Source organism: Triticum dicoccoides, chromosome 1A, assembly GCF_002162155.2.
Source record: "Triticum dicoccoides isolate Atlit2015 ecotype Zavitan chromosome 1A, WEW_v2.0, whole genome shotgun sequence".
Lineage (NCBI taxonomy): Eukaryota > Viridiplantae > Streptophyta > Magnoliopsida > Poales > Poaceae > Triticum > Triticum dicoccoides.
The window spans coordinates 381,803,980-381,804,737 of NC_041380.1; the positions used below are offsets into that span (position 1 = coordinate 381,803,980).

Sequence of the window (758 nt, forward strand, 5' to 3'; positions counted from 1 at the left end):
AAGTGATGCTGCCAAACGTTCCTCTAACTGAGTCTTCTCCTTCTGAATATCAGCAACGGTGTTCTCCATTTCTCTCGTACAGAGTTGCAAACCATCGATCTCCTGTTCTTTCAGCATAACTGTATGCACAAGCTCACTGATCTTTGTTTCGAGAACCTCATTGGCAGAAACATGGGAATCTACACTGCTGGTAAGCACAAGGAGTTCTTCTCGCGCTTCATCCAAACATTTTGAAGTCATGCTAGTTTCTTCAAGTGATGCTGCCAAACGTTCCTCTAACTGACTCTTCTTCTGAATATCAGCAATGGTGTTCTCCATTTCTCCCCTACAATGTTGCAAACTATCGATCTCCTGTTCTTTCAGCATAACTGTGCGCACAAGCTCACTGATCTTTGTTTCGAGAACCTCATTGGCAGAAACATGGGAATCTAAACGTTCCTCTAACTGACTCTTCTCCTTCTGAATATCAGCAATGGTGTTCTCCATTTCTCTCGCACAATGTTGCAAATCATCGATCTCCTGTTCTTTCAGCGTAACTGTACGCACAAGCTCACTGATCTTTGTCTCGAGAACCTCATTGGCAGAAACATGAGAATCTACACTGCTGGTAAGCACGAGATCTTCATGCGCTTCAACCAAGCATTTTGAAGTCATGCTACTTTCTTGAAGTGATGCTGCCAAACGTTCCTCTAACTGACTCTTCTCCTTCTGAATATCAGCAATGGTGTTCTCCATTTCTCTTGCACAGTGTTGCAAAC

At 43.4% G+C, this 758-nt stretch overlaps 1 protein-coding gene across 1 annotated transcript in view; it reads right to left on the reverse strand.

Annotated features, from left to right (window-relative positions):
- LOC119353233 (myosin-2-like) overlaps positions 1–758 on the reverse strand; it is an 11,018-nt gene that overhangs the window by 4,525 nt on the left and 5,735 nt on the right. Inside the window, exon 7 of the mRNA XM_037619831.1 lies at positions 1–737. Within this exon, the coding sequence (XP_037475728.1) occupies positions 1–737 (737 nt within the window). The remainder of the gene's footprint in view (positions 738–758) is intronic.